Genomic DNA, 12,249 nt, shown 5'->3' with positions numbered 1-12,249 from the left:
GCATTGTCGCCTCCTTCAAGGAAATTCAAAACAACTCCATCAGCAAAGAAGGTCATGGCAACAATGTTTTGCAACCACAAGGGCGTGCTTCTTGTTGATTTCCTCACCAAGGGAGATACTGTGAATGCTGTCTGCTATTGTGACACACTGAGCCGGTTGCGGAGGGCAATTCGTCCAAAACGACGTGGGTTGTTGCAAACAGGAATCATATTTCTGCACGATAACGCAAGGCTACACTCAGCCGGCCGCATGTGTGAGTTGTTACTGCGCTACCATAGGGAGGTACAGGACCTTCCTCCCTGCACCCCTGACCTGTCCATCTCTTTGGACCATTGAAAAAGCATCTGGTTGGAAGGTGATTTGCAACAGACGGTGAAATTCAGCAAGTCCTCATGTTCTAGCTTCAGGCGCTTGGCACTGATTTCTTCTATTCCGGGATAGACAAGTATGAAGACTATGTGAAAAAATAATCTCTACCAAGGCCATACTATTGATACGCATTATATATACATATGTACGAGTTGAATACATTTACACAATGAAAGGTCTTGTCACCGTATTTATTGAACCACCCTCATAGTATTATTAATAATAATAACAAATACCCTTATTTAAAGCACCTACATATATCACAGCACTACACAGAGACTATTTAACCAGTCACATAGTCCCTGTCCCAGGGAACCTTACAATCTAAATTCTCTACCAAACACTCTCACAATGACATATCAGTATGTATTTTTATTCTGTGTTTTGACTGTGGGATGAGTCAATGAAAGAAGCCAACACAAACACATTAAGTACATACAAACTCCACAGTTAGTGCCCTGATCAGAATACAACTCATATCCCCAATATTCTGTGAGGCAGAAATGATAGCCAAGATGCCGTTGTGCACCCCAGTCCAATGAGTATATCAGCCTAATGAAACAATTATTGCTAAAATGTACAGAAGGAAGTCAACAAGATAAAACGATTTGAGGTAGGTATGTACAAGTCAATAAACTAAGTCACCTGAAGGTGGACAAAACGTGAAAAATTTGCAGTAATCGTTACTGTGTTCAGATGAAACTTGGATGAAACATAATCAGTAGCCAAAAACTAACTAAAATCTTAAGGTGGACATACACGGTGCAATTATTGGTTTGATCAGCCTTATTGACTGATCTGGCTGATAACTGCACAGTATATGGCCGAGACCGAGCACTAATTATCACTCTGTCAAGAATGAGAAATCTGCATGCCCGATAGATGCCACAATCGGTGTACAAATCTGACAGTGGATATACTCATCATCAGACAGACAGATTATATGACAGTGTATGGCAATGTCAGATAATTGTTCTGTCTGTCTGATGGCCTTACACTTTGGACCTCATTCAGAGCCGGTCGCACAGAGCATGCGGTCGGTCTGAATGAGGGGAGGACGTCTTGAATTTTCAAGACGTCCTCCTTTGCGGTGGTAAGGCTGTGGGTTAACACCCACATCCTTACGACCGCCTAAGGTGATGGTCGCGATGGTCAAGACCATCGCGACCATCGGGGCTTACGACGAGACCCTAAGGTAGGGTCTCCCTTGTCGTAAGCCCCGGAGAGCTTTCGGCTCTGTCTGAGCCGGAAGCTCTCCACTGACATCACTAGTGATGTCAGTGGGGCCGCCCCCAAACAGTAGGCGTTCCCATGGGAACGCCTCCGTTTGGGCTGCCACCCCCCCGGCCCGCCTTCCAAACGGGGCAAGCTGTCAATCAACATCGACAGCTCACCCCCTTTGGATCGAGACCCGCTACGACCGGCGCTGTCGGTCGTAGCGGGTCTCACGCATGCGCACGACGGCGCCGGCGCCGTCGTGTGCATGCTCTGTGGGGGGCCATCGACCTGGTCCGAGCGCATCGGCGCTAACGACCGGGTCTGAATGACCCCCTTTATCTCACAGTGTAAGGCCACCATTACACGTATGAAATAAACATTCTATATTGCAAAACTTTAAATGCAATTGTGCATCTGAAGCTCTCTGAAAGTCCTAGATAAATTATTTAATGTGTCAATATTAAGGATGTTAGGGACCCACCTTATAAGGTTCACCGTGATGTGGTAGGTGGGCAAACATCTTTGGCCAAACATGTACTAAAGGCGCACATCCACCAGGCGATATTAATGTGCGATTGCACGATTACGACATCGTAATCGTGCAATAGCTAATTAATCGTGCACTATAATCTTGGAACGACCAGCGATGTGCGCTCCCGCTGGTCGTTCCGACATCAATCATCGCCCGAACATGCCGGTCAATCTGCCGATAACGACAGATTGGCCATGTTCGGGGATGATGGAGGGTGCCTGCACTGAACGACATATCGTTCAGTGTAGGCACTGCAGGGGATGGGAAACGACGGTACGATTACGTTGTTGTAATCAAACTTTCTTTCCCTAGTCGCCTAGTGGATGTGTGGCTAAAGGAACCTTACTTTTTAAAAATGTTAATTGTTGGAGTTTATTATAAATATTTTGATCATTAGAATTCTTAATGCTTATAGTGTGCACCTGCTTCTCCCCCCTTCTTTTCTGCTGTAGAACTACAGGTCTCAGCATGGTAGCAACTATTATGTTTAAGATTAGAATGTGCAGCCCAGACCCTCCTTTTTTCCTGAATACAGTGAAACCACATAGTTCAGTTTTAAATGGCTGAGAATGCAAACCCTGGACCTCATATAACTGTAACTAGTTTATCGCAGGTATTTCTCAACCCTCTTGCCAAGTTATCTCAAACTGACATAGGGCCAGATTCAGATTTGTAGTACAGCCACTACTATGAAATTATGCTGATGCCGCAGGAGGCATCTTGTGTAAATAGACAGCATCTGCCGGTAAATGTGGTCTGCAGCTGCGTCCGAGGAAGCAGCATCGGATCACTCTGCGTGAACATCGATCAACTGAGTAATCTTCAGCTTATTCAGGATGGTCAGTGTAGCTACGTACTAGGATGCAGCCACTGACTTCAGCACGCCCAGAAAAGAGAGCCAACACGCCTCCGTTATCTGGGACACCGCCTGGCATGGTCCCCGCCACACCCCCAAACGGCCGCAGCCTGTTAATCTGGCTGTGGCGTCTGGGCACCTCGAGCGAGCTCGCAAAAGGAGATCTGCACGTGTGCAGTACAGATCTTGCACATGCTGATCTTTAAACATCGGAGTTGCACGTAATCCAAATCTGAATCAGGCCCATAGATACAAAATTACAACCCACAATATGCAAAATGATGTAACAAAACATGAGAGAGGGCCTTGCTCGCAAGAGCTTAGGTTGTAAATGGAAATGGGGGAGGGGGGGACAGAGAGGACTTTGGGAGAAATAGCTAATCTTTAAGAAAAAACGGTAATAGTTACCAATTCACTTGCTTCCAACTAAGAAAATTCTAAAAATATGTACTGTTTGGGAGACAACAGGATAAGTAAAAAGTAATTGGACCTCATACTTCTGATTTTCTCAAATATAATACTATGAACCATTCTAATCAAAATGCTCTGGACACTGCCAAATGAATATACCTTTAATCTCTCATCTGCACTCAGGCTTCAAACCCCAAATGCCTCTAATATATAAAATCTAAAACCAACCCCTCTGACCAAGATCTTGCTTCCGGTATGTGCAGTATTGATGTAGATAGTAAAAGGTCGACATTGATGATGTCAACATGGTTAAAATATTGACAAAATTTATTTCAACATTTCCAAGAGGCTTAAGATTGTCAGGATTAGAGACAGAAAGAGAACAAAACCAGTATGTCAACATTCTAACATGTCAATATACCATCCATGTCAACATGCTGAATGTCATCACAAACATATCGACATGTTGAATGTCAACATTGTGACTGCTAAACATACATATTGAACTCCTTGCTTCCACTTCAGTGACAAGATCTAACATGAAATTGTACCTCCTGCCATGGGCAACAACCTAATAAAAAAATATTTGTGTGTGGCCGAATGGCGCTGGATATTCAAATGTGAAAATGTAGGACAAATAATATAGTACTTAGTCCTTATTGCAGATGGAGAATCCTGACGTATGTCCCCTCATATGTAGAGTTCTCGAAGTCTCCCAATATTGTTCATTGGGCGGAATTCAATTCTTTCCAGCCCCTATCGCGCCCGACGGAGTTATTCTATTCTTGCTCCTGTCGGGCGCGATCAGCTGCCAAGCGCTACATTTCAGCTCGCAGCCCCAGGGGAATGAGAGCTGAAATGTGCGAAAAGTGACATGTTTGGGCGCCCAAACATCACTTTTCGCGATCGCGCCCAGCACTTTGGTCGGGTTTAGCTGCTTTACGCGGCTAAACCTGACTTCTATGGGCGCGATCAGCGTGAAAAGCTGGCACAATTGCATAGCGGCCCGCGATCTCCTGTCACTTTAGACGGGAGATGCGGGCCGCGAAATCAATTGAATTCCGCCCATTTAGTACATGAAAAAGAATAATTACAGAAAAAATGTCTTTAAAGGGCTGGTGGGTTTTCTTTGCAGTGTCTATTTATAATAGTATAATTCTATTTGTTGGTCGGTTGTAGTGGAAGCGTACCCTGACTCACGTTCAAATAAGTGAATGTAATCCACCTATGCAGACTCTACTCCTACAAGACCAGGGGCCCCGGATCTACTGTATGGAGATATATTACAAGAGAATCCTGTTGTAAACCTAAAGAAACCTTTATAGGCAGAACACAAGATACTTACCACGTGAGTAGGGTACAAATGACCCAACCCCTCTTTATGAAAGTGGCATACATACAGAAAATCATTTAAAATAGAAAGGATAAAGAAACCTTTTTGGGATTACATTCACTTATTTGAACGTGAGTCAGGGTACGCTTCAACTACACCCGACCAACGAATAGAATTATACTATTATAAATAGACACTGCAAAGAAAACCCACCAGCCCTTTAAAGACATTTTTTCTGTATTTATTCTTTTTCATGTACTAAATGAACAATATTGGGAGACTTCGAGAACTCTACATATGAGGGGACATACGTCAGGATTCTCCATCTGCAATAAGGACTAAGTACCATATTATTTGTCCTACATTTTCACATTTGAATATCCAGCGCCATTCGGCCACACAAAAATATTTTTTTATTATTCTGTTCACATTGGGATTTTGTGAGTTTCCCTCCTTTTGTGTTAGGCAGTAGGCAGCAGGTGTTGCGCACCACATCCTATAGTCGCCCTTTTCGATATTTAAATGGGCAACAACCTGCTCAGTACCTTTCCTACCAAGCTTCTAAGAGCTTCAGTTTTACATATATGGGACAGACACCCAAATGTATTTATTCTCTCTGCATTTTCATCATCACAGTTACATCGTTTTGCTGTACATCTTTCTGCCAATTCACCTCAGATGTTCTCCAGCCACAAACTAAATATTTTAAAAAACTGAGCTACTGATCTTTCCACCAGTCAATAAAAGCTAATTACACACCATCTCTATATTTGTTAACACAATAATAAACATTAACCTTTGAGCTTTCTAAGTATTATTAACCAGACTTGAATCATTTGATGGTGTTCCAATGGTTGTTTTGTTCTTTTAATTCCTGATGGCTATGCCTCCCTTGGCTTTTTCATGGCTATTCTGTTTGCATCAGGGCATCTTCATGGGTTCGTTGGGAGGCTCTCTGTCTCACTATCTTTTTGGCTCAGACATGACCCTGCTCAGTCCCTGACTCCCTCCCCTCTCTAGGCTACTGCTAAGCAACAGGGCACATTGCTATCTCTGAATTGCTCTGTCTCTTGCTGTTTCAGCTCCATGGCCAGCTCCTATATACCGCAGCTTGGCGCAATATTATTTTCCTGTGACTTTGCTTAACTAAAATCATTATTGCTAGGCTCCCTTTTGTTACAGATGAATGGTTCATACACATAAACCTTCCTCGACCAATGCTGTATGAACTAGTGAAAACCTCATCAAAATCTGTCCAGTGGTTCAAGAGATTAGCACGAACAAACAGACCCTTAAACCGGGAATCCGAGGACTTTGAGAGAGAGATAGTCTTTATTGAAGCCTTGTCTTAGAAGACTGATTATAAAATGGATTTACACATGCTGGGCTCCTTGCCTTTTAATTCAGGGTTGCTGAGGTTCTGCAGAAAATATCCATTGCAGTGCAGTCTTGCATATTACAGATAACTAATATCCCTGCAGTTCAACTGTGGATCAGATAAGTACACCATTTACATATTTGATGTAGCAGATTACCATCTGGTTTATTTTTTTGGTGTATAACATCATATTACTCTTTGACCCTGTTTTTGTGGTGCTTTTTCTTTTACATATATTTTATAGAAGGCACTTCCATATTCTCGGATTATACATTATTAGCACTACACACAAGTGAGGTTCTCATTCTACAGATTGATCCTTATAGTAAACATACACATGGGCTCAGGTTTAGTCCCGCACTTTCTTGGTTCTGATTTGTCCATATAATTATATTGGCTATTCTGCATTGGTTAATACAACAGACTTAACAAGTGTTTACATGGAATTAATCATTGATACGCAATAGCTATCTAGGTCAGACATAGGAGGTCACTTCTCTGTTGAAGTCTTCACAGTGAAACATGTAGGTTGGCCTCCAGTTTTTTTTCTACTATTTTCAGCATTAAAGCTATCCATTCAAGAAATCAAGGGGTATATTTACTAAGTGTGGGTTTTTAGAAGTGGAGTTGTTGCCCATAGCAACCAATCACAATCTAGCTATTATCTTCTAGAACGTGCTAGACAACTGTAAAGTAGAATACTACAAAGGATTGGTTTGATAATTTGTTACAGAACTGAAGGACCTGGGCAAACATTTCTAAAGCTGCCCATCCACTAGCAGACCTCAAAATGTGTGCACGATTACGACAATGTAATCGTGCAGTCGTTTCTCGGTCTGTGATGTGCCTACACTGAACGAGCAGTCGTTCAGTGTAGGCACATCAATCATCTGCAAACATGCTGAACCTGACATTATTGGTGTACCCCTTTTACACCAGAGCTAAAACCCCAGTTATTGTAGGGTTAACCCGGGTAGCTCCCTGGTGTAAAAGGGGAAAGGGTTGGATTGCTGGGTCTAGTGACCCGGCAATCCAACCCAGGTAACTTGCAGGGTTTACCACGGGAATAACCCGTGAAACCCTGCAGGGTAAACGGCACCATCCGAGTCACGGTGACCTGGATCGTGCCACGTGCCTGTCGATTGGCCGGCTTCAGTGGCGCTTGGAGATGACGTCATCTACAAGCGTCCACTTCAACACCGGAAAGCCGGGTCTCTGCAGAACCGGCTCCGGTGTGAATGGCGAGGCGACAGGGGATCCGTCGTCCGACATATAGGGTGGTCCGCACACACAGTGCGATCAGGTGGCCGACCGCCCGATATGCTGGCTTCCTCCTCCCTCACATAGCCACGCATGGTGCATGGGATCACACATCGCATCCCCTGTTCGATTGGTCCTGCAGAAATATCAGGGTGTGCGATGTACGGACCCCACGGGAGCACGCTCGGCCCGACATCAGGGACATACATGGTGCGATATAGCAGGCAAATCGCACCAATCAGTCGGATCGCCTGCTTTATCGCCCCATGTATGGGGTCCTTTAGGGCGGAAGTGCAGTTCCATGACCATTAGGCCACCTAAAGAAGAAAGTTGTCCGTTCGCCACAAGATTATATTCCCCCTCTATGCCCACATGGATGGTAGGGAATGACGTTGAACAGTAGCTGATGACGTCATAGTCCTCTCCGCAAAGGGAATTTAGACATTACCAGTCACGGACACAGATATATACACCTAGCTTTGGAGGTCTGCTCTGTGGAGATCCAATTGTTTAGACAGCAGCTATTTTATTTATTTATTTATTTTTAAAAGCCCCCGATGGAGCAATTCAATTGTTTCTCAGTTCGGCTGCGTTAGTCGGCATTTCTGCTCGCAAAAATGTGCAATAAACCCAGGATAGGGGCACCCTAACCAGGACTTTAAACAGGTTTAGCCATTTTACACAGCTAAACCCAGTCTAATAGGGCGTGAAGACAGCAATAATGGGCACCCAGAACAATTGAAATGAAACACTGGGCGCCCACACAACAATTGAATCACAACCTGTGTCTCACCAATCACCAACGAGTAGCTACTGGTAACAGCCAGGCTGAGGTAACTACCCATTGGGAATGGCAGATCCCATGGACACATAGCTGGGAGGTACAGTCTCAGCATGGCAGATGCTGCCTAAGCTACAGCCCGAACTATCCCCACACCTCTCCCAGCCACTGAGACTGTGCCTCCCAGCTGTGTGACTAAGCAGCGCTGTGCAGCAGCCACTGTCACCGAACCCAAGACGGGACATCAGCGCACACCGGCAGCACGGAGTCTGCATTACACGTCTATAAGTACACACACCAATCAGTATTGCCGGGACCACACTCACCTGCGTGTCCGTCGCCATCTTACCGGCTGTGACCCAGGAAGAACTTCAATGCACTTCCGCCAAATAGTTACACATTGTTTCGGTCGCTGTCGCCGACCGGGCGCGTCACTTCCGGTCCTGCAGGCCATGACTGGGACTCCGTGTGTAGTCATGTACTAAGTGACTGTATATGGGTACAGGCCATATGGTGCAGCATCATATCTATACTGCTGCCTGGGCTCCTTATCTATACGTACTAGTAGTGTTCGTGCTTGTATGTACTTGGATTCGACCTCCAGTTTTACATTCCGGGAATAGTTAATTGCACAATAATTTCTGTTTGCCCTTTGTAGGACATGGCTGGAACTTGTAGTTGATGCAGCAAGTTGTCAGTGTTTTCTGGTTGCAGAGGTCGAACTAGTGCAGTGTCCATAGTTATCAGGGCACGGCATGTTTTACAGATCTCACAGAGTCAATCTATGCACATTTTAATTTTGTATAGAAAAATTTTGGATGTGACTCATTGCTAAAGCTGGTATATGCAGTTATAATAAATTAATATCAATCTGTTACATTATATCTTTTACCCCTTTTACACTGGAGCTAAAACCCGGGTTATTGCAGGGTTAACCCGGGCAGCTCCTTGGTGTAAAAGGGATGAGGGTTGGATTGCCGGGTCACAGGTAAATAGCAGTTTAACACGGGCTTAGCCTGTGAAACCCTGCTGTATGTACGGCGCACTCCAGGTCTTGATGACCTGCAGTGCGCCACAAGCCGGCCAATTGGTCCGGCTTCAGTGGCGCTTGGAGATGACGTCATCTCCAAGCGTCCATTTTCATGCCGGAAAAGCCGGGTCTATGCAGACCTGACTGCGGTGTGAGCGACTCCGACTCAATTCTGGGTCTGATCCGGATAGGAACCCTGTTCCAACTCCAGGTCAGACCCGGATTTTTGGTGGAAAAGGGGTATATGTAAAATGCCCCCAATTCATAATATGGCAAATAAATTACTCTTAAGATATATCATTTGAGATATGTGACCGGATAACCTAAAGGCCGATACACACTAGAATCTAGATCACAGGTTCTCAAACTCGTTCCTCAGGACCCTAAACAGTGCATGTTTTCCAGGTCTCACAGAATCACAAGTGAGGATGTGGATCTTTAAAATGTGTCAGTAAGTAATGAATACACCTGTGCACCTACTGAGTGACATGGAAAACAGGAAATGTGTGGGGTTCTGAGGACCGAGTTTGAGAACCACTGATCTAGATAGATGATGTCTAGTGTGTACAACCTCGTTAGCGATGGGACCTGGCGGGGTACCAGCATCAGCTAGTGCATACACACGGAATCATGACGGCAGGGGCAATGCTACATTCGACACCATAGTCTCTACTAACTATATCGCATGTTGGACCTGAATGCAGGTAGACTGAGGACGCCGCTGACGATGCACATAGCGGATACACACTGGCCGAAGTGGACAATAGGCCGGATTGGGCAAGCGACATATCTTCTAGTGTGTACTAGAGAGAATAGTTGTACCGGTAACAAAGGGGGCGTGGCCTCGCAGCCAGAACTCCCATTTTAGTCACTTTGGAGGTCCGGAGATGTAGACAGCCCCCGGGGACCAGCCTGTCTGCAGTGCCGGCTCCCTCACTGCATCAGGAGCCGAGTGCTGCACGTAATGCTACAGTACAGCAACCGGCTCCTGTCACTGAGTCGGCACTTTGGTGTCACCCATCGGCCGGTGACACCCGCCTTGTGACGCCACTGCTACAAGGTTTATGGATGACAGAGGGTAGAGACAGTGAGCGAGGAGCCTGGAGCAGTGGGTTAATATGAGAGCTGGAAAGCTTTGATAAAGAAGTGGGTCTTGTAGAAGCCTAAAGTCATTCAGACTCGAGGGGTTGTAGGGGAAGATATTTCGGTTTCTTGGGATAGGAAATGACAGAACAGGCAGCCCCATTAAGCAAAAAAGTTTTACGGAGTATAGCAGCATCAGGTTTTGGAGGAGTAAGGATTAGTCACCCCTAGGGGGGGTTAGGCTCTAAGGGGGGAGGGTAAGTATACTTACCTGACCCCTGTCGGGATACCAACCAACGTGATGCTGCTGTCTGTATTTTGACAGGAGGCATCCCGACAGCCGGCATTACATACCGATTCCTATTTCATGGTGCTGGGACTTTCAACTTACATTCTTAACTTAGATCAGTGTTATTTTCTAGAATGTTCAAACCCTTACATTTAATTAGGGTTCTGATTATAAAAGTATTAGTTGGATAATGAAGATTTTCCTTATTACTCACTACTTGTGAGCTTTTTCAAATAAAAGAGATCACTTGATGTAACCTCAACCAAATATCTTTATTAACACATCAAAAGGAGAGCTGAGATGTTAATATTTATTTCTCAGGAATGAATCAAGAACATAGTATATTTGTGATTATTAGTAAAACCTCAAGGCATTGGTGAATTCATGATTTCAAAAAAAAACAAATTGAGAGAATATTTCTAAACCAATAAATACAGTTAACATTAACATATATAAAAGGAGGCAGTATTACGAAAAAAAATGAAATTATATGTTACTGATCAGCCTACTACTGATAAGTGACAATTCAATTAATTTAGTTTTGTTTATCTTGACGCTGACCAGAACCATCCCCTTTCCATAGGTGCTCTGGAGAAGGACAGGGCACATTTCAACATTTACAAAAAACAGGTAGGGCGCGGAATCCTGCTAAAGTAGCCTAACGGGAAAACTAGGGGCCTAATTCATTGCACATCGCAGTTGGAAAGACGCATGCAATCGGTCCATTGTTGTGTTCTGCGCATGCGTATGCATCGCAGTGCGCAAACTAGCAATTGCAGAGGCTACGCAGACCAAGAGCAGAGTGATTGACAGGAAGTGCCGTTTGTGGGTGGTGACGGGGGTTGGTCAAGCAAACGCAGACGTGCCAGTGTGTTTCATAACCGTTGCAGGGGTGTGCATAAATTATCCACTGCTTGGCCATAAGCAGTCAAAGCACTGATAGCGTGCGTGGATGTTAGCAATTTCTGAGTAAGGTCAGGGCTTGTGCAAGTGTGCATATGGGTCTGATGTTACTCTATGTTACCAATTGTTTTGCTATTTTGCCCTAATATACGGATGTTAGGAAGTGGTAGTGGGCTAGTGGGCATCCTTATGTCTGACTGCGTTCGCAATGTTAATGCAAGCATTTAAATAGCACCACTGATATTAGCAACTGCAGTGCATGCGTATAAGCAGAATTGCGTTCCGCAGTGAATCAGGCCCAAAGTCAGCAGTGAATACATCTGTGCTCAGAGGTGATATAGAGGTGCAGTAAAGCAGTGTGACATGGAGGTGCAGTGATATGGGGTGCAGTATGGCTGGGTGCAGGGTGACATGGGCCGCAGTAAGGCTGGGTGACATGGAGGTGCAGTAACGCAGGGTGTATTGACATTGTAAGTCTGAGTGCAGTGTGACACAGCGCTCAGTATGGCTGTGTGCAGAGTGACGTGGTGCAGTAAGGCAGGGTTGTCAGGATTAGCCCTGGAGACCTCAGCCACAGACTCTGCAGTGTCAAGCTGGTCGCCATCCATCTCCGCTGCTTCACTGCAGCTTCCTTCAGCTGGGACATTTTGCTCCCGGTGGTGTTCACGGTTTGTACTTACAGCTCCGGTATCCTACGTACCGAGTCTCCTGCCAGCTCTGGAGTATGGGTGCCGCCATACTCAGCCAGGTCAGCTGACTGCTGCACCACCAATGGTAATTCTCTCCCTGATTCCCTGACCAATCAG

The 12,249-nt window shown here is 45.1% G+C and overlaps 1 protein-coding gene across 1 annotated transcript in view; it reads right to left on the bottom strand.

The window, feature by feature from the left end:
* GCN1 (GCN1 activator of EIF2AK4) overlaps positions 1–8,495 on the bottom strand; it is a 127,668-nt gene extending 119,173 nt beyond the window's left edge. The window contains exon 1 of the mRNA XM_088465270.1: positions 8,465–8,495. Within this exon, the coding sequence (XP_088321396.1) occupies positions 8,465–8,482 (18 nt within the window). The 5' untranslated portion in view covers positions 8,483–8,495. The remainder of the gene's footprint in view (positions 1–8,464) is intronic.
* Between the last annotated feature and the right edge of the window lie 3,754 nt (positions 8,496–12,249).

This window comes from Taudactylus pleione, unplaced genomic scaffold (assembly GCF_031769625.1).
Source record: "Taudactylus pleione unplaced genomic scaffold, aTauple2 ptg000062l, whole genome shotgun sequence".
Classification (NCBI taxonomy): Eukaryota; Metazoa; Chordata; class Amphibia; order Anura; family Myobatrachidae; genus Taudactylus; species Taudactylus pleione.
This window is presented reverse-complemented; position numbering and strand designations above follow the sequence as displayed.